The 19,078-nt window shown below is 44.9% G+C and overlaps 1 protein-coding gene across 1 annotated transcript; it reads left to right on the plus strand.

The window, feature by feature from the left end:
- Positions 1 to 200: 200 nt before the first annotated feature.
- On the plus strand, positions 201 to 17,833 carry ptprma (protein tyrosine phosphatase receptor type Ma; the record flags this gene model as incomplete). Its single annotated transcript, XM_079583293.1, has 7 exons — positions 201 to 357; positions 433 to 596; positions 3,206 to 3,315; positions 3,413 to 3,614; positions 8,436 to 8,538; positions 17,392 to 17,573; positions 17,664 to 17,833. Coding segments are annotated over 7 exons (1,088 nt in total), but the record flags the coding sequence as incomplete, so codon positions are not given.
- Positions 17,834 to 19,078: the final 1,245 nt, after the last annotated feature.

Here is a 19,078-nt window from a genome sequence, read left to right on the forward strand (position 1 = left end):
TCGGAGGGTCTGCTCTGCCGGAAATATCATGAAAAAACATGGCGGCCATTTTAGTGCATGCACCCTGTATACTGTATATTGCTCACATTTTCTCTTGGATTGATCACATTTTTTCAGATGTTTGCTCCACACGTATATGACCTGTATGACCTGTATCCGTGTTGTCCGCTCCACACGTATGACCTGTTTGTATGTTGCAGACCCCATGCACGGGCCGCGGCGCCTGCAGCTCGTGGAGGTTCAGTCCAAAGAGGTGACGATTCGCTGGGAGCCGTTCGGATACAACGTGACGCGCTGTTACTCCTACAACCTGACCCTGCAGTACCGCTACAGGCCCACAGGGGGCGCGCACGGCCGGTGAGGGGCGGGACGGGGACGCAGACGGGGCCGCCGGGCCTCACGCCGGGCCTCACCCTGTGATCTGTGTTTCAGGGAGGAGCTCCGGGAGCAGCTGGTCTCTGATTCGCTGAGCTCGCTGCCTCAGTACACGCTCCGTAACCTCCCCCCGTTCACCAACATCAGCCTGAAGCTCGTCCTGTCCAACTCAGAGGGCCACAAGGAGAGCGAGGGTCTGCCGGTGCACACGGAGCAGGACGGTACGCTTAACACGCTAACAACACACGCTAACACACGCTAACACACGCTAAACACACGCTAACACACGCTAAACACACGCTAACACACGTGATAAAGACAAGTGGTTAAAGTATCGGTCTCTCTGTGCTCAGTCCCGGGGCCGGTTCCTCTCGATATCGTCAGAGTAGCGGTCAATATCGGTAAATATCGGTGAAAATCGGTAAATATCGGTGAATATCGGTGAATATCGGTAAATATCGGTAAATATCGGTGAATATCGGTAAATATCGGTCTCTCTGTGCTCAGTCCCAGGGCCGGTGCCTCTGTATCGTCAGAGTATCGGTAAATATCGGTAAATATCGGTGAAAATCGGTTAATGTCGGTAAATATCGGTGAATATCGGTAAATATCGGCCTCTCTGTGCTCAGTCCCAGGGCCGGCTCCTCTGTATCGTCAGTATCGGTGAAGTATCGGTGAAGTATCGGTAAATATCGGTTAATATCGGCCTCTCTGTGCTCAGTGCCGGGCCCGGTTCCTCTGTATCGTCAGTATCGTCAGAGTATCGGTGAAGTATCGGTTAATATCGGCCTCTCTGTGCTCAGTCCCGGGCCTGGTGCCTCTGTATCGTCAGTACCGGTGAAGTATCGGTAAAGTATCGGTAAATATCGGTTAATATCGGCCTCTCTGTGCTCAGTCCCGGGCCCGGTTCCTCTGTATCGTCAGAGTATCGGTAAAGTATCGGTTAATATCGGTTAATATCAGCCTCTCTGTGCTCAGTACCGGGCCCGGTTCCTCTGTATCGTCACTATCGGTGTAGTATCGGTGAAGTATCGGTGAAGTATCGGTGAAGTATCGGTGAAGTATCGGTGAAGTATCGGTTAATATCGGCCTCTCTGTGCTCAGTGCCGGGCCCGGTTCCTCTGTATCGTCAGTATCGGTACAGTATCGGTGAAGTATCGGTTAATATCGGCCTCTCTGTGCTCAGTCCCGGGCCCGGTTCCTCTGTATCGTCAGTATTGGTACAGTATCGGTGAAGTATCGGTGTAGTATCGGTGGAGTATCGGTTAATATCGGCCTCTCTGTGCTCAGTCCCGGGCCCGGTGCCTCTGTATCGTCAGTATTGGTGTAGTATCGGTGAAGTATCGGTTAATATCGGCCTCTCTGTGCTCAGTCCCGGGCCTGGTGCCTCTGTATCGTCAGTATCGGTGAAGTATCGGTACAGTATCGGTTAATATCGGCCTCTCTGTGCTCAGTCCCGGGCCCGGTGCCTCTGTATCGTCAGTATCGATGTAGTATCGGTGAAGTATCGGTTAATATCGGCCTCTCTGTGCTCAGTGCCGGGCCTGGTGCCTCTGTATCGTCAGTATCGGTGAAGTATCGGTTAATATCGGCCTCTCTGTGCTCAGTCCCGGGCCCGGTTCCTCTGTATCGGTGAAGTATCGGTTAATATCGGCCTCTCTGTGCTCAGTCCCGGGCCCGGTTCCTCTGTATCGTCAGTATCGGTGAAGTATCGGTGAAGTATCGGTGAAGTATCGGTTAATATCGACCTCTCTGTGCTCAGTCCCGGGCCCGGTTCCTCTGTATCGGTGAAGTATCGGTTAATATCGGCCTCTCTGTGCTCAGTGCCGGGCCCGGTTCCTCTGTAGCGTCACTATCGGTGAAGTATCGGTAAAGTATCGGTTAATATCGGCCTCTCTGTGCTCAGTCCCGGGCCCGGTGCGGCTGTATCGTCAGTATCGGTGAAGTATCGGTGAAGTATCGGTGAAGTATCGGTTAATATCGGCCTCTCTGTGCTCAGTGCCGGGGCCGGTTCCTCTGTATCGTCAGTATCGGTAAAGTATCGGTGAAGTATCGGTGAAGTATCGGTTAATATCGGCCTCTCTGTGCTCAGTCCCGGGCCCGGTTCCTCTGTATCGTCAGTATCGGTACAGTATCGGTTAATATCGGCCTCTCTGTGCTCAGTCCCGGGCCCGGTTCCTCTGTAGCGTCAGTATCGGTAAAGTATCGGTGAAGTATCGGTTAATATCGGCCTCTCTGTGCTCAGTCCCGGGCCCGGTGCGGCTGTATCGTCAGTATCGGTGAAGTATCGGTGAAGTATCGGTGAAGTATCGGTTAATATCGGCCTCTCTGTGCTCAGTCCCGGGCCCGGTTCCTCTGTATCGTCAGTATCGGTGAAGTATCGGTGAAGTATCGGTTAATATCGGCCTCTCTGTGCTCAGTCCTGGGCCCAGTGCGTCTGTAGCGTCAGTATCGTCAGAGTATCGGTGAAGTATCGGCTAATATCGGCCTCTCTGTGCTCAGTCCCGGGCCTGGTTCCTCTGTATCGTCAGTATCGGTACAGTATCGGTGAAGTATCGGTTAATATCGGCCTCTCTGTGCTCAGTCCCGGGCCTGGTTCCTCTGTATCGTCAGTATCGGTACAGTATCGGTGAAGTATCGGTTAATATCGGCCTCTCTGTGCTCAGTCCTGGGCCCGGTTCCTCTGTATCGTCAGTATCGGTGTAGTATCGGTGAAGTATCGGTAAATATCGGCCTCTCTGTGCTCAGTGCCGGGCCCGGTGCCTCTGTATCGTCAGTATCGGTACAGTATCGGTACAGTATCGGTTAATATCGGCCTCTCTGTGCTCAGTCCCGGGCCCGGTTCCTCTCGACTCCATCGTGGGCAGCAGTTACGAGCAGCAGATCAGCCTGAGCTGGAGAGAACCTCTGCAAAAGTTCGGAGTCATCCGTCAGTACGAGGTAAGCCCCGCCCCCGTGACCCCGTGACCCCGTGACCCCTCCCTGGCTGTGACGGGAGGGCACCTGACTCTCCTCTCCCTCTCTCTCTCTCCTCCAGATCTCCTACAAGGCCCTGAGCTCCTTCGACACCGAGTTCGACCTGACCAATCAGAGCGGCCGCGTGTTCAAACCGGCCAATGAGACGAGCCACGTGTTCACGGGGCTGTTCCCAGGCTCCACCTACTCCTTCACCATCAGAGCGTCCACGGTGAAGGGCTTCGGCACGGCGAGCGGCACGCAGTTCACTACAAGGATCTCAGGTAGGGACGCCTACAGGGTCTAAAGGGGTCTAACCGGGGTCTAAAGGGGTCTAACCGTGGTCTAAAGGGGTCTAAAGGGGTCTAACAGGGTCTAACTGGGGTCTAACCGGGGTCTAACAGGGTCTAAAGGGGTCTAACAGGGGTCTAAAGGGGTCTAACAGGGGTCTAAAGGGGTCTAACCGTGGTCTAAAGGGGTCTAAAGGGGTCTAACAGGGTCTAACAGGGGTCTAACCGGGGTCTAACAGGGTCTAAAGGGGTCTAACAGGGGTCTAAAGGGGTCTAACAGGGGTCTAACCGTGGTCTAAAGGGGTCTAACAGGGTCTAACAGGGTCTAAAGGGGTCTAAAGGGGTCTAACAGGGGTCTAAAGGGGTCTAAAGGGGTCTAACAGGGTCTAACAGGGGTCTAACCGGGGTCTAACAGGGTCTAAAGGGGTCTAACAGGGGTCTAAAGGGGTCTAACAGGGGTCTAACCGTGGTCTAAAGGGGTCTAACAGGGTCTAACAGGGTCTAAAGGGGTCTAAAGGGGTCTAACAGGGGTCTAACCGGGGTCTAACAGGGGTCTAAAGGGGTCTAACGGGGTCTAAAGGGGTCTAACGGGGTCTAAAGGGGTCTAACGGGGTCTAAAGGGGTCTAACAGGGGTCTAAAGGGGTCTAAAGGGGTCTAAAGGGGTCTAACAGGGTCTAAAGGGGTCTAACCGGGGTCTAACCGGGGTCTAACAGGGACGCAGTTCACTACAAGGATCTCAGGTAGAGACTCAGTTCACTATGAGGATCTCAGGTAGAGACTCAGTTCACTATGAGGATCTCAGGTAGGGACACAGTTCACTACAAGGATCTCAGGTAGAGACGCCTACAGGGTCTAAAGGGGTCTAACCGGGGTCTAAAGGGGTCTAACAGGGTCTAATAGGGTCTAACCGGGGTCTAAAGGGGTCTAACTGGGGTCTAACAGGGGTCTAAAGGGGTCTAACAGGGGTCTAATAGGGTCTAAAGGGGTCTAACAGGGTCTAACCGGGGTCTAAAGGGGTCTAACAGGGGTCTAACAGGGGTCTAACAGGGGTCTAACAGGGGTCTAAAGGGGTCTAACAGGGGTCTAAAGGGGTCTAACAGGGGTCTAAAGGGGTCTAACAGGGGTCTAATAGGGTCTAACCGGGGTCTAAAGGGGTCTAAAGGGGTCTAACAGGGTCTAACCGGGGTCTAAAGGGGTCTAACAGGGGTCTAAAGGGGTCTAACTGGGGTCTAACAGGGGTCTAAAGGGGTCTAACTGGGGTCTAACAGGGGTCTAAAGGGGTCTAACAGGGGTCTAAAGGGGTCTAACAGGGGTCTAAAGGGGTCTAAAGGGGTCTAACTGGGGTCTAACCGGGGTCTAACAGGGGTCTAAAGGGGTCTAACGGGGTCTAAAGGGGTCTAACGGGGTCTAAAGGGGTCTAACAGGGGTCTAAAGGGGTCTAAAGGGGTCTAAAGGGGTCTAACCGGGGTCTAACAGGGTCTAAAGGGGTCTAACCGGGGTCTAACCGGGGTCTAACAGGGACGCAGTTCACTACAAGGATCTCAGGTAGAGACTCAGTTCACTATGAGGATCTCAGGTAGAGACTCAGTTCACTATGAGGATCTCAGGTAGGGACACAGTTCACTACAAGGATCTCAGGTAGAGACGCCTACAGGGTCTAAAGGGGTCTAACAGGGTCTAATAGGGTCTAACCGGGGTCTAAAGGGGTCTAACTGGGGTCTAACAGGGGTCTAAAGGGGTCTAACAGGGTCTAACCGGGGTCTAAAGGGGTCTAACAGGGGTCTAAAGGGGTCTAACTGGGGTCTAACAGGGGTCTAAAGGGGTCTAACTGGGGTCTAACAGGGGTCTAAAGGGGTCTAACAGGGGTCTAAAGGGGTCTAACTGGGGTCTAACAGGGGTCTAAAGGGGTCTAACTGGGGTCTAACCGGGGTCTAAAGGGGTCTAACTGGGGTCTAATAGGGTCTAAAGGGGTCTAACAGGGTCTAACCGGGGTCTAAAGGGGTCTAACAGGGGTCTAACAGGGGTCTAACAGGGGTCTAAAGGGGTCTAACTGGGGTCTAAAGGGGTCTAACAGGGGTCTAATAGGGTCTAAAGGGGTCTAACAGGGTCTAACCGGGGTCTAAAGGGGTCTAACAGGGGTCTAACAGGGGTCTAACAGGGGTCTAAAGGGGTCTAACTGGGGTCTAAAGGGGTCTAACAGGGGTCTAATAGGGTCTAAAGGGGTCTAACAGGGTCTAACCGGGGTCTAAAGGGGTCTAACAGGGGTCTAACAGGGGTCTAACAGGGGTCTAAAGGGGTCTAACTGGGGTCTAAAGGGGTCTAACAGGGGTCTAATAGGGTCTAACCGGGGTCTAAAGGGGTCTAAAGGGGTCTAACAGGGTCTAACCGGGGTCTAAAGGGGTCTAACAGGGGTCTAAAGGGGTCTAACTGGGGTCTAACAGGGGTCTAAAGGGGTCTAACTGGGGTCTAACAGGGGTCTAAAGGGGTCTAACAGGGGTCTAAAGGGGTCTAACTGGGGTCTAACAGGGGTCTAAAGGGGTCTAACTGGGGTCTAACCGGGGTCTAAAGGGGTCTAACTGGGGTCTAAAGGGGTCTAACTGGGGTCTAACAGGGGTCTAAAGGGGTCTAACTGGGGTCTAAAGGGGTCTAACTGGGGTCTAAAGGGGTCTAACTGGGGTCTAAAGGGGTTTAAAGGGGTCTAACCGGGGTCTAAAGGGGTCTAAAGGGGTCTAACCGGGGTCTAAAGGGGTCTAACCGGGGTCTAACAGGGTCTAACCGGGGTCTAAAGGGGTCTAACCGGGGTCTAACAGGGTCTAACCGGGGTCTAAAGGGGTCTAACCGGGGTCTAACAGGGTCTAACCGGGGTCTAAAGGGGTCTAACTGGGGTCTAAAGGGGTCTAACCGGGGTCTAAAGGGGTCTAACCGGGGTCTAACAGGGTCTAACCGGGTCTAACTGGGTCTAACAGGGTCTAACAGGGACACAGTTCACTACGAGGATCTCAGGTAGAGACACAGTTCACTACAAGGATCTCAGGTAGAGACACAGTTCACTACGAGGATCTCAGGTAGAGACACAGTTCACTACAAGGATCTCAGGTAGAGACACAGTTCACTACGAGGATCTCAGGTAGAGACACAGTTCACTACAAGGATCTCAGGTAGAGACACAGTTCACTACGAGGATCTCAGGTAGAGACACAGTTCACTACAAGGATCTCAGGTAGAGACACAGTTCACTACGAGGATCTCAGGTAGAGACACAGTTCACTATGAGGATCTCAGGTAGAGACACAGTTCACTATGAGGATCTCAGGTAGAGACACAGTTCACTATGAGGATCTCAGGTAGAGACACAGTTCACTACGAGGATCTCAGGTAGAGACACAGTTCACTACAAGGATCTCAGGTAGAGACACAGTTCACTACGAGGATCTCAGGTAGAGACACAGTTCACTATGAGGATCTCAGGTAGAGACGCAGTTCACTATGAGGATCTCAGGTAGAGACGCAGTTCACTATGAGGATCTCAGGTAGAGACGCAGTTCACTATGAGGATCTCAGGTAGAGACGCAGTTCACTATGAGGATCTCAGGTAGAGACTCAGTTCACTACAAGGATCTCAGGTAGAGACACAGTTCACTACGAGGATCTCAGAGACTTACATGTACGATTCTGTTTGGCCAAAGCTAAAGCTAAAGCTAAAGCTAAAGGTAAAGCTAAAGCTAAAGCTAAAGGTAAAGCTAAAGCTAAAGCTAAAGCTAAAGGTAAAGCTAAAGCTAAAGCTAAAGTTAAAGTTAAAGCTAAAGCTAAAGTTAAAGCTAAAGCTAAAGCTAAAGCTAAAGGTAAAGTTAAAGTTAAAGTTAAAGTTAAAGTTAAAGTTAAAGTTAAAGCTAAAGCTAAAGCTAAAGCTAAAGCTAAAGGTAAAGCTAAAGCTAAAGCTAAAGCTAAAGTTAAAGTTAAAGTTAAAGTTAAAGCTAAAGCTAAAGTTAAAGTTAAAGCTAAAGCTAAAGTTAAAGTTAAAGTTAAAGTTAAAGGTAAAGGTAAAGCTACAGGTAAAGCTAAAGTTAAAGTTAAAGCTAAAGCTAAAGCTAAAGTTAAAGTTAAAGCTAAAGCTAAAGCTAAAGATAAAGATAAAATTAAAGCTAAAGCTAAAGCTAAAGCTAAAGTTAAAGTTAAAGTTAAAGCTAAAGCTAAAGCTAAAGTTAAAGTTAAAGCTAAAGCTAAAGTTAAAGTTAAAGCTACAGGTAAAGCTAAAGTTAAAGTTAAAGCTAAAGCTAAAGTTAAAGTTAAAGTTAAAGCTAAAGCTAAAGCTAAAGTTAAAGCTAAAGCTAAAGCTAAAGGTAAAGATAAAATTAAAGCTAAAGCTAAAGCTAAAGTTAAAGCTAAAGCTAAAGCTAAAGCTAAAGTTAAAGCTAAAGCTAAAGCTAAAGTTAAAGCTAAAGTTAAAGCTAAAGGTAAAGTTAAAGCTAAAGTTAAAGCTAAAGCTAAAGTTAAAGTTAAAGCTAAAGCTAAAGTTAAAGTTAAAGCTAAAGCTAAAGTTAAAGTTAAAGTTAAAGTTAAAGCTAAAGGTAAAGCTAAAGTTAAAGTTAAAGCTAAAGCTAAAGCTAAAGCTAAAGTTAAAGTTAAAGCTAAAGCTAAAGTTAAAGCTAAAGCTAAAGTTAAAGTTAAAGCTAAAGTTAAAGCTAAAGCTAAAGCTCTTAAGGCTAAAGGTTTAGTTACAGGTTTAGTTAAAGGTTTAGTTAAAGGTTTAGTTAAAGGTATAGTTAAAGGTTTAGTTAAAGGTATAGTCATCTGTACTGGTGTGTTTGTTTCAGCTCCCTTGATGCCGGCGTACGACCAGGAGTCTCCCCTGAACCAGACGGAGTCCAGCGTCACCGTGCTGCTGCGCCCCGCCCAGAGCCGCGGCGCCCCCGTCAGGTGAGCCCCGGTACTGTGAGAGTGAGGGGTAACAGAGGCTGAAGCGCCCCCTTCAGGTGAGCTCTGGTACTGTGAGAGTGAGGGATAACAGAGGCTGCTCCGCCCCCTTCAGGTGAGCCCCGGTACTGTGAGAGTGAGGGGTAACAGAGGCTGAAGCGCCCCCTTCAGGTGAGCTCTGGTACTGTGAGAGTGAGGGATAACAGAGGCTGAAGCGCCCCCGTCAGGTGAGCTCTGGTACTGTGAGAGTGAGGGGTAACAGAGGCTGCTCCGCCCCCTTCAGGTGAGCTCTGGTACTGTGAGAGTGAGGGATAACAGAGGCTGAAGCGCCCCCTTCAGGTGAGCTCTGGTACTGTGAGAGTGAGGGATAACAGAGGCTGAAGCGCCCCCGTCAGGTGAGCTCTGGTACTGTGAGAGTGAGGGATAACAGAGGCTGAAGCGCCCCCTTCAGGTGAGCCCCGGTACTGTGAGAGTGAGGGATAACAGAGGCTGAAGCGCCCCCGTCAGGTGAGCCCTGGTACTGTGAGAGTGAGGGATAACAGAGGCTGAAGCGCCCCCTTCAGGTGAGCTCTGGTACTGTGAGAGTGAGGGATAACAGAGGCTGAAGCGCCCCCTTCAGGTGAGCTCTGGTACTGTGAGAGTGAGGGATAACAGAGGCTGCTCCGCCCCCGTCAGGTGAGCTCTGGTACTGTGAGAGTGAGGGGTAACAGAGGCTGAAGCGCCCCCGTCAGGTGAGCTCTGGTACTGTGAGAGTGAGGGATAACAGAGGCTGAAGCGCCCCCGTCAGGTGAGCTCTGGTACTGTGAGAGTGAGGGATAACAGAGGCTGAAGCGCCCCCGTCAGGTGAGCTCTGGTACTGTGAGAGTGAGGGGTAACAGAGGCTGAAGCGCCCCCTTCAGGTGAGCTCTGGTACTGTGAGAGTGAGGGATAACAGAGGCTGAAGCGCCCCCTTCAGGTGAGCTCTGGTACTGTGAGAGTGAGGGATAACAGAGGCTGAAGCGCCCCCTTCAGGTGAGCTCTGGTACTGTGAGAGTGAGGGGTAACAGAGGCTGAAGCGCCCCCTTCAGGTGAGCCCTGGTACTGTGAGAGTGAGGGGTAACACAGGCTGAAGCGCCCCCTTCAGGTGAGCCCTGGTACTGTGAGAGTGAGGGGTAACAGAGGCTGAAGCGCCCCCGTCAGGTGAGCCCTGGTACTGTGAGAGTGAGGGATAACAGAGGCTGAAGCGCCCCCGTCAGGTGAGCCCTGGTACTGTGAGAGTGAGGGATAACAGAGGCTGAAGCGCCCCCGTCAGGTGAGCTCTGGTACTGTGAGTGACAGGCTGAAGTGCTGCTTCTGTCAGACCTAAATGTTTCACGTTTTTCTCATCAAAACTGGATGAGCCGCGTCCTCCATTATTCACGAGCCGGAGACGAGAGCGGACGGGGGGGCGAGGGGGAGCGAGGGGGGGGGGTGATATCGAGTTTATCTCCAGGGGCAAAAAGTGGAAAGAATGGGGGGAAATTTATAAAGAAATTGGAAACATTGTGGGAAACAAACTGAGAGAAAAAAAATTTGTTACAAAAATTAAAATTATGTTGTTTTTTTAAAAAGGGAAAATTATGCAAAAAAAAATTTGGGGAAAAAAAAAAAAGTTTAAAAACTGAAAAAAGCAACTAAAATGGAGGAAAAACTTTTAATACAAAGTGAAAAAACAAAAAAATTAAATTGAGGAAAAAGATTTGGGGAGAAGTGGAGGGAAAAAAGACAAGAGGAGGAGGAGGAGGTGGGAAGAAAGGAGGGAGAAAAGGGAGAAGGAGGAGAAGGGGAAGGAGGAGGGAGAAGGAGGAGAAGGGGGAGGAGGAGGGAGAAGGAGGAGAAGGTGGGGAGGAGAAGAGGGAGAAGGGGGAGAAGGGGGAGAAGGTGGAGAGGAGAAGGGGGAGAAGGTGGAGAGGAGAAGGGGGAGAAGGTGGAGAGGAGAAGAGGGAGAAGGGGGAGAAGGGGGAGAGGAGAAAAGGGAGGAGGGGGAGAAGGTGGAGAGGAGAAGGGGGAGAAGGTGGAGAGGAGAAGAGGGAGAAGGGGGAGAAGGTGGAGAGGAGAAGGGGGAGAAGGGGGAGAAGGTGGAGAGGAGAAGGGGGAGAAGGGGGAGAAGGTGGAGAGGAGAAGGGGGAGAAGGTGGAGAAGGTGGAGAAGGTGGAGAGGAGAAGAGGGAGAAGGGGGAGAAGGTGGAGAGGAGAAGAGGGAGAAGGGGGAGAAGGTGGAGAGGAGAAGAGGGAGAAGGGGGAGAAGGTGGAGAGGAGAAGGGGGAGAAGGGGGAGAAGGTGGAGAGGAGAAGAGGGAGGGAGAAAGGGGGGTGGGAGAAGGAGGAGAAGGGGGAGAGGAGAGAGGAGGAGAGAGGGGGGAGGGTGGGGAGGAGAAGAGGGAGGGAGAAAGGGGGGTGGGAGAAGGAGGAGAAGGGGGAGAGGAGAGAAGAGGGAGAAGGGGGAGAAGGTGGAGAGGAGAAGAGGGAGAAGGGGGAGAAGGTGGAGAGGAGAAGAGGGAGAAGGGGGAGAAGGTGGAGAAGGTGGAGAAGGTGGAGAGGAGAAGAGGGAGAAGGGGGAGAAGGTGGAGAGGAGAAGAGGGAGAAGGAGGAGAGGAGGGAAGGGAGAAGGTGGAGAGGAGAGGAGGGAGAAGGGGGAGGGAGGAGAGGAGGGAGAAGGGGGAGGAGAGCGTCTCAGTCGAACCCGGTGAGACACAGACCCGTCAGTCACATGATCGGCTCCGTCGCCTCGTCACGCCGGAGCGAACACGTCTCACACCTGTCAGGCTGTGGCTCAGGGGCTCAGCGGCAGCACATGTGCAGGACTTACAAACGTCATTAAACCCCATTGTACATGTTTTACACCTGGATGATTGTAGAGGTGAAGGAGGCGTCGCTCGAGTGACTTCGGGGTCACGGCCTGAAGAGTCTGTGAACCCTGGAGATAAAACGACATCAGTCAAATCAGTCAAAGAGCAACAAAACTGAGACGAAAACAAGGACGGAAATGTGACAAAAAAGTGACAAAAAATTAATGAATAAGTGATAAAAAAAAAATGATGAAAAAATGACAAAAATGTGACAAAAATGTGACAAAAATTTGTTAAAAAAATGACAAAAATTTGACAAAAAATTAATAAAAAATTAACGAACAAATGACAAAAATGTGACAAAAAAGTGACGTAAAATGGATGAAAAAATGATAAAAAATGGATAAAAAAATGACAAAAATTTGATAAAAAATTGTCAAAAAAATAAAAAAAAATGATGAAAAATCTACGAAAAAATGACAAAAAATTTATTTAAAAAATGACGTAAAACCAAAAAAAAAGGCAAAAAATGACAAAAAACTGATGGAAAAGTGATAAAAAAATTATGAAAAAAATTAAAAAAAATGTGACAAAAATTTGTTAAAAAAATGACAAAAATTTGACAAAAATGTAACAAAAAAACGACAAAAAATTTATGGAAAATTAACGAAAAAAAGACAAAAAATGTGACAAAAAAGTGACGAAAAACTGATGGAAAAGTGATTAAAAAAATTATGAAAAAATGACAAAAATGTGACAATATTTTTTTTTAAATGACAAAAAATTGTTAAAAAAATGAGTTGAATACCCAACAAAAAAATGATGGAAAGAAAATCTGACGACGTGAGGAAAAAGATCCTCTCGGTTCAGGCGGGAGTTAAGAGGTTAAACATCTGCATTTACATCTGTCCTGACACTTTCCTCTGGCGTCGCTCGAGTGACTTCGGGGTCACGGCCTGAAGAGTCTGTGAACCCCTGGAGACAAAACCACATCAGCAGAAACATGACGGCCCAGCAGGATCCTACAGGCGGCTTCTGATTGTTCCGCAGCGTGGCTTTAAACACAGCGCTCGAGCAGATTGTTCCGCCGTGTGTCTTTAAACACAGCGCTCGAGCAGATTGTTCCGCCGTGTGTCTTTAAACACAGCGCTCGAGCAGATTGTTCCGCCGTGTGTCTTTAAACACAGCGCTCGAGCAGATTGTTCCGCCGCGTGTCTTTAAATAAAACCCTTTCAGAGTTCTTTCCCGCGGCGGAACCTTCCTCAGATCCGTGTCCTGTTTCCGTCAGCGCAGATTTAGAATAAACTCTCGGCGTCGGACCTTAATCCTCCTCTTTCACTGAGCGCCTCTTTCACTGAGCGCCTCCTTCAGCGAGCGCCTCTTTCACTGAGCGCCTCTTTCAGCGAGCGCCTCTTTCAGCGAGCGCTTCACGCCTTCACGGGGAAGCGCTGTTGCCGTCGGCGACGCGTGAGCGGCAGAGAGACAAAGATGGCCGTCAGCGAGTGGGAGGACGAACACAAAGACTTTTAATCGAAACCAGATAAATGTAAATGCAGCCGTGTTCATCCCGTGTTCAGCCCGTGTTCTGCCCGTGTATACGGCGTGTTCAGGCCGTGTTTATCCCAACCCAGTCCAAAAGCTTCTGGAAAAAATAGCAACAAAACTGAGACGAAAACAATGACGGAAATGTGACAAAAAAGTGACAAAACTTTGACAAAAAAGTGACGAAAAATTGATGGAAAAGTGGAAAAAATGTCACAAAAATGTCACAAGAAATTCACAAAAAATGGACGAAAAAACTACAAAAATGTGACAAAAAACTACAAAAATGTGACGAAAAAACTACAAAAATGTGACAAAAATGTGACAAAAAAACTACAAAAAAACTACAAAAATGTGACAAAAAAACTACAAAAATGTGACAAAAAAACTACAAAAATGTGACAAAAAAACTACAAAAATGTGACAAAAAAACTACAAAAATGTGACAAAAAAACTACAAAAATGTGACAAAAAAACTACAAAAATGTGACGAAAAAACTACAAAAATGTGACGAAAAAACTACAAAAATGTGACAAAAAAACTACAAAAATGTGACAAAAAAACTACAAAAATGTGACAAAAAAACTACAAAAATGTGACAAAAAAACTACAAAAATGTGACGAAAAAACTACAAAAATGTGACAAAAAAACTACAAAAATGTGACAAAAAAACTACAAAAATGTGACAAAAAAACTACAAAAAAACTACAAAAATGTGACAAAAAAACTACAAAAATGTGACAAAAAAACTACAAAAATGTGACGAAAAAACTACAAAAATGTGACAAAAAAACTACAAAAATGTGACGAAAAAACTACAAAAATGTGACAAAAATGTGACAAAAAAACTACAAAAATGTGACAAAAAAACTACAAAAATGTGACAAAAATGTGACAAAAAAACTACAAAAATGTGACAAAAATGTGACAAAAAAACTACAAAAAAACTACAAAAATGTGACAAAAAAACTACAAAAATGTGACAAAAAAACTACAAAAATGTGACAAAAATGTGACAAAAAAACTACAAAAAAACTACAAAAATGTGACAAAAAAACTACAAAAATGTGACAAAAAAACTACAAAAATGTGACGAAAAAACTACAAAAATGTGACAAAAAAACTACAAAAATGTGACAAAAAAACTACAAAAATGTGACAAAAAAACTACAAAAATGTGACAAAAAAACTACAAAAATGTGACAAAAAAACTACAAAAATGTGACGAAAAAACTACAAAAATGTGACAAAAAAACTACAAAAATGTGACAAAAAAACTACAAAAATGTGACAAAAAAACTACAAAAAAACTACAAAAATGTGACAAAAAAACTACAAAAATGTGACAAAAAAACTACAAAAATGTGACGAAAAAACTACAAAAATGTGACAAAAAAACTACAAAAATGTGACGAAAAAACTACAAAAATGTGACAAAAATGTGACAAAAAAACTACAAAAATGTGACAAAAAAACTACAAAAATGTGACAAAAATGTGACAAAAAAACTACAAAAATGTGACAAAAATGTGACAAAAAAACTACAAAAAAACTACAAAAATGTGACAAAAAAACTACAAAAATGTGACAAAAAAACTACAAAAATGTGACAAAAATGTGACAAAAAAACTACAAAAAAACTACAAAAATGTGACAAAAAAACTACAAAAATGTGACAAAAAAACTACAAAAATGTGACGAAAAAACTACAAAAATGTGACAAAAAAACTACAAAAATGTGACAAAAAAACTACAAAAATGTGACAAAAAAACTACAAAAATGTGACAAAAAAACTACAAAAATGTGACAAAAAAACTACAAAAATGTGACAAAAAAACTACAAAAATGTGACGAAAAAACTACAAAAATGTGACAAAAAAACTACAAAAATGTGACGAAAAAACTACAAAAATGTGACAAAAATGTGACAAAAAAACTACAAAAATGTGACAAAAATGTGACAAAAAAACTACAAAAAAACTACAAAAATGTGACAAAAAAACTACAAAAATGTGACAAAAAAACTACAAAAATGTGACAAAAAAACTACAAAAATGTGACAAAAAAACTACAAAAATGTGACAAAAAAACTACAAAAATGTGACAAAAAAACTACAAAAATGTGACAAAAAAACTACAAAAATGTGACAAAAAAACTACAAAAATGTGACAAAAAAACTACAAAAATGTGACAAAAATGTGACAAAAAAATGACAAAAATGTGACAAAAAAATGACAAAAATGTGACAAAAAAACGACAAAAATGTGACAAAAATGTGACAAAAAACGACAAAAAATCGATAAAAAATTGACGAAAAATACAATTTTTTAATTAAAAAACTGACAAAAAAAAATGGACAAAAATTTGACAAAAAAAACACAAAACATTTACGAAAAAATGACAAAAAAAATGACTAAAAAGTGACCAAAATGAGTTGAATCCTCAACAAAAAAATGATGTAAAAAAACTCTGCTGACGTGAGGAAAAAGACCCTCTCGGTTCAGGCGGGAGTTCAGAGGTTAAACATCTGCATCTACAGTCTGGGATGATCAGGTTCAGGTTAAGCCCAGTTAAAGGACGTTCCTCATTATTAAGCAGATCATCATTTTTAAGCCATAAGGGAAAGAAAAAGGATCTGCAGATGGAAAGAGTGAAATAGTTGAAAGTCTTGGTCTCGGTGTGAAAACCTTCGATATTTCAGTAAAGATGAAGCGTAATCATCGAACTGATCAGAGATTTGTGGATGATTCAGACACACTCGGGTTATGGCGTGTTCAGCCCGTGTTCTGCCCGTGTTTATGGCGTGTTCAGCCCGTGTTTACGGCGTGTTCAGCCCGTGTTTACGGCGTGTTTATCCCGTGTGTGGCTCCGTCTGCTGCCGCCCGGAGTCGGCAGTAAAGAGACAAATAAAAACATGAAAGTCCGACCCGGAGGCAGAACATCTGTGGATCAGACTTTACTTTCAAACATCTGAACAAAACAAACACTCACGGAAACACAGGAGCCTTGACTTCACCTCTGACCCTTAAACCTCCCGGCTTTACCCAAATCTAAAAGCCACAAAAGAGCGTCAAAAAGGTACAATGTATGAGAAGTGAGCCAGGCCAGCAGGGGGCAGCACTATGGACCAAACACTGTCACACTAATCATTTACTCTTAATGATGTTATTTAGTATGTAGTGTGTTAAAGTAAAGGTTAAAAGAGCGTTCAGATTTGGGTAAAGCCTCACTGGGTTCGGTCTTAACCTCCACATTCTCCTGTTTGTTTCACTGAAGCCGTGTCACTTCCTGTTTCCTGTGTGGAAACTCCGGCCGCCGTTTCCTGGGTTTGTTTGGGTTTGGCCCGTTTGAACTTTGTCCCACAGAAAAAACTCATATTTAATCACCCACAAACATCTGCATTTACATCTGTCCTGACACTTTCCTCTCCTTAAACATCTGCATTTACATCTGTCCTGACACTGTCCTCTCCTTAACCCCTTAACTCCCGCCTGAACCGAGCACATTTCCTCCAGTTTGGCTTTACCCCAATCCAAAAGCTTCTGGAAAAAAGCAACAAAACTGAGACAAAAACATTGATAAAAAAGTGACGAAAAAAAAAAAATTGACAAAAATTTTACCAAAAAAAAGACAAAAATGTAACAAATAAATGACAAAAATGTGATAAAAAATTGACAAAAAAATGACAAAAAAGTTACAAAAAATTTACAAAAAATTTACAAAAAAAAAGAAAAAAAAAATGTGACAAAAAAGACAAAAATGTAACAAGTAAATGACAAAAATTTGATAAAAAAGTGACGAAAAAAAAAAAATGGACAAAAATGTGACAAAAAAATGTGACAAAAAAAGACAAAAAAATGTGACAAAAAAAGACAAAAAAATGTGACAAAAAAAGACAAAAATGTGACAAAAAAAATGACTTAAATTTGATTAAAAAGTGACGAAAAAAAAAAAAAAGACAAAAAAGTGACATAAATGAGTTGAATACCCAACAAAAAAATGATGGAAAAAAACTCTGCTGACGTGAGGAAAAAGATCCTCTCGGTTCAGGCGGGAGTTCAGAGGTTAAACATCTGCATTTCCATCTACAGTCTGGGATCAGATCAGGTTCAGGTTAAGCCCAGGTAAAGGACGTTCCTCATTATTAAGCAGATCATCATTTTCAAGCCATAAGGGAAAGAAAAAGGATCTTTCTGCTGATGGAAAGTGTGAAATAGTTGAATGTCTTGTGTGTGAAAGATGAAGCGTCATCATCGAGAGATTTGTGGATGATTCAGACACTCGGGTTTGTGCAGATAAAGGCACAATGAGGACGGTTTCTGCCAGACTAACACATCAGATTAAGAGAACAGCAGCTACAAAGCAGAAAGATGGATTTAAGTTTTCTGAAGCTGCTCAAAGAAGCTCCTCTGGTGAAATATAACCTGACCTGTTGTTTTTGGTTTCAGTAAATCGTCCCGGTGACATTTGCATATTAATGTGGAGCTTCTTCTCCTCCTCTGCAGTAAGTACCAGGTGGTGGTGGAGGAGGAGCGCCCCCGCAGGCAGAGGAGAGGTACTGCAGAGATCCTGCGCTGTTACCCCATCCCCGTCCACGCCGGGAACGCCTCCTCGCTCGCCTCGCCGTATTACTTCAGCGCCGAGCTGAGCCGCGCCGCCGTCAGTCAGAACCTGGCCTTCTGCATCGGTGAGTACTGCAGTATCGCAGTACTGCAGTATCGCAGTACCGCAGGACCGCAGTGTGTTTGTAGTACTAACGCAGGACACGTGTTTCCAGGGGATAATCGCACGTATAACGGATACTGGAACGCCCCGTTACTGCCACACAAGAGCTACGGGGTCTACTACCAGGCCGTGAGCACCGCCAACGGGGTCAGTACTACTGATACTACTACTACTACTACTACTACTACTACTACTACTACATCATCTACTACCAGGCTGTGAGCACCGCCAACGGGGTCAGTACTACTGATACTACTACTACTACTACTACTACTACTACTACATCATCTACTACCAGGCTGTGAGCACCGCCAACGGGGTCAGTACTACTGATACTACTACTACTACTACTACTACTACTACTACATCATCTACTACCAGGCCGTGAGCACCGCCAACGGGGTCAGTACTACTGATACTACTACTACTACTACTACTACTACTACTGATACTACTACTGATACTACTACTACTACTACTACTGATACTACTGATACTACTACTACTACTACTACTACTGCTACTACTACTGATACTACTGATACTAATACTACTGCTACTACTACTACTACTACTGATACTACTACTACTGATACTACTACTACTGATACTACTACTACTACTACTGATACTACTACTACTACTACTACTACTGCTACTACTACTGATACTACTGATACTAATACTACTACTACTACTACTACTACTACTGATACTACTACTACTGATACTACTACTACTGATACTACTACTACTACTACTGATACTACTACTACTACTACTACTACTGCTACTACTACTGATACTACTGATACTAATACTACTACTACTACTACTACTACTACTGATACTACTACTACTGATACTACTACTACTGATACTACTACTACTACTACTGATACTACTACTACTGATACTACTACTACTGATACTACTACTACTACTACTGATACTACTACTACTGATACTACTACTACTGATACTACTACTACTACTGATACTACTACTACTACTACTGATACTACTACTACTGATACTACTACTACTGATACTACTACTACTGATACTACTACTACTACTACTACTACTACTGATACTACTACTACTACTACTACTACTACTACTACTACTGATACTACTACTACTACTGATACTACTACTACTACTACTGATACTACTACTACTGATACTACTACTACTGATACTACTACTACTACTACTGATACTAGTACTACTGATACTACTACTACTGATACTACTACTACTACTACTACTACTACTGATACTACTACTACTACTACTACTACTACTACTACTACTACTACTGATACTACTACTACTGATACTACTACTACTGATACTACTACTACTGATACTACTACTACTACTACTACTACTACTGATACTACTACTACTACTACTACTACTACTACTACTACTACTACTACTGATACTACTACTACTGAT

The sequence above is a fragment of the Gobius niger genome (genome assembly GCF_951799975.1).
Source record: "Gobius niger genome assembly, contig: SCAFFOLD_224, whole genome shotgun sequence".
Lineage (NCBI taxonomy): Eukaryota > Metazoa > Chordata > Actinopteri > Gobiiformes > Gobiidae > Gobius > Gobius niger.